The 457-nt window shown below is 53.0% G+C and overlaps 1 protein-coding gene across 1 annotated transcript in view; it reads left to right on the top strand.

Moving 5' to 3' along the window:
• Positions 1–457, top strand: part of AP1M2 (adaptor-related protein complex 1, mu 2 subunit) — a 30,018-nt gene that overhangs the window by 21,315 nt on the left and 8,246 nt on the right. Inside the window, exon 9 of the mRNA XM_011995026.1 lies at positions 3–44. Coding sequence (XP_011850416.1) covers positions 3–44 — 42 coding nt within the window. The remainder of the gene's footprint in view (positions 1–2; positions 45–457) is intronic.

The following is a 457-nucleotide window of genomic DNA, read 5'->3' as shown; positions in this document are numbered from 1 at the left end:
TGCCAGAGAGAAACGTCGTGATTTGGAGTATTAAGTCTTTCCCGGTAAGCACCAGGGACCGGCGGGGGATCTGGGGGTGGAGGGAACTGGAGTAGTGTAGGGGCTGCCCAGGAGGCATGAGAACAAGGCAGAGAGTAAATCAGAGACCCAGTCAGGTGTGGTGGCTCATGACTGGAATGCCAGCACTTTGAGAAGCTGACATGGCAGATTGTTTGAACCCAGGAGCTGGAGACCAGCCTGGAGAACACAGTGAGACCCTACCTCTATAAAAATATTAAGAGGAGGTGGGCGCAGTGGCTCACGCCTGAAATCCCAGCACTTTGGGAGGTTGAGAGGTGAGCGGATCACGAGGTCAGGAGTTTGAGACCAGCCTGGCCAACATGGTGAAACCCCATCTCTACTAAAATTATAAAAATTAGCTGGGTGTGGTGGCGCATGCCTGTAATCCCAGCTACTC

Source organism: Mandrillus leucophaeus, unplaced genomic scaffold (genome assembly GCF_000951045.1).
Source record: "Mandrillus leucophaeus isolate KB7577 unplaced genomic scaffold, Mleu.le_1.0 Scaffold112, whole genome shotgun sequence".
In the NCBI taxonomy this organism is placed as follows: domain Eukaryota; kingdom Metazoa; phylum Chordata; class Mammalia; order Primates; family Cercopithecidae; genus Mandrillus; species Mandrillus leucophaeus.
This window is presented reverse-complemented; position numbering and strand designations above follow the sequence as displayed.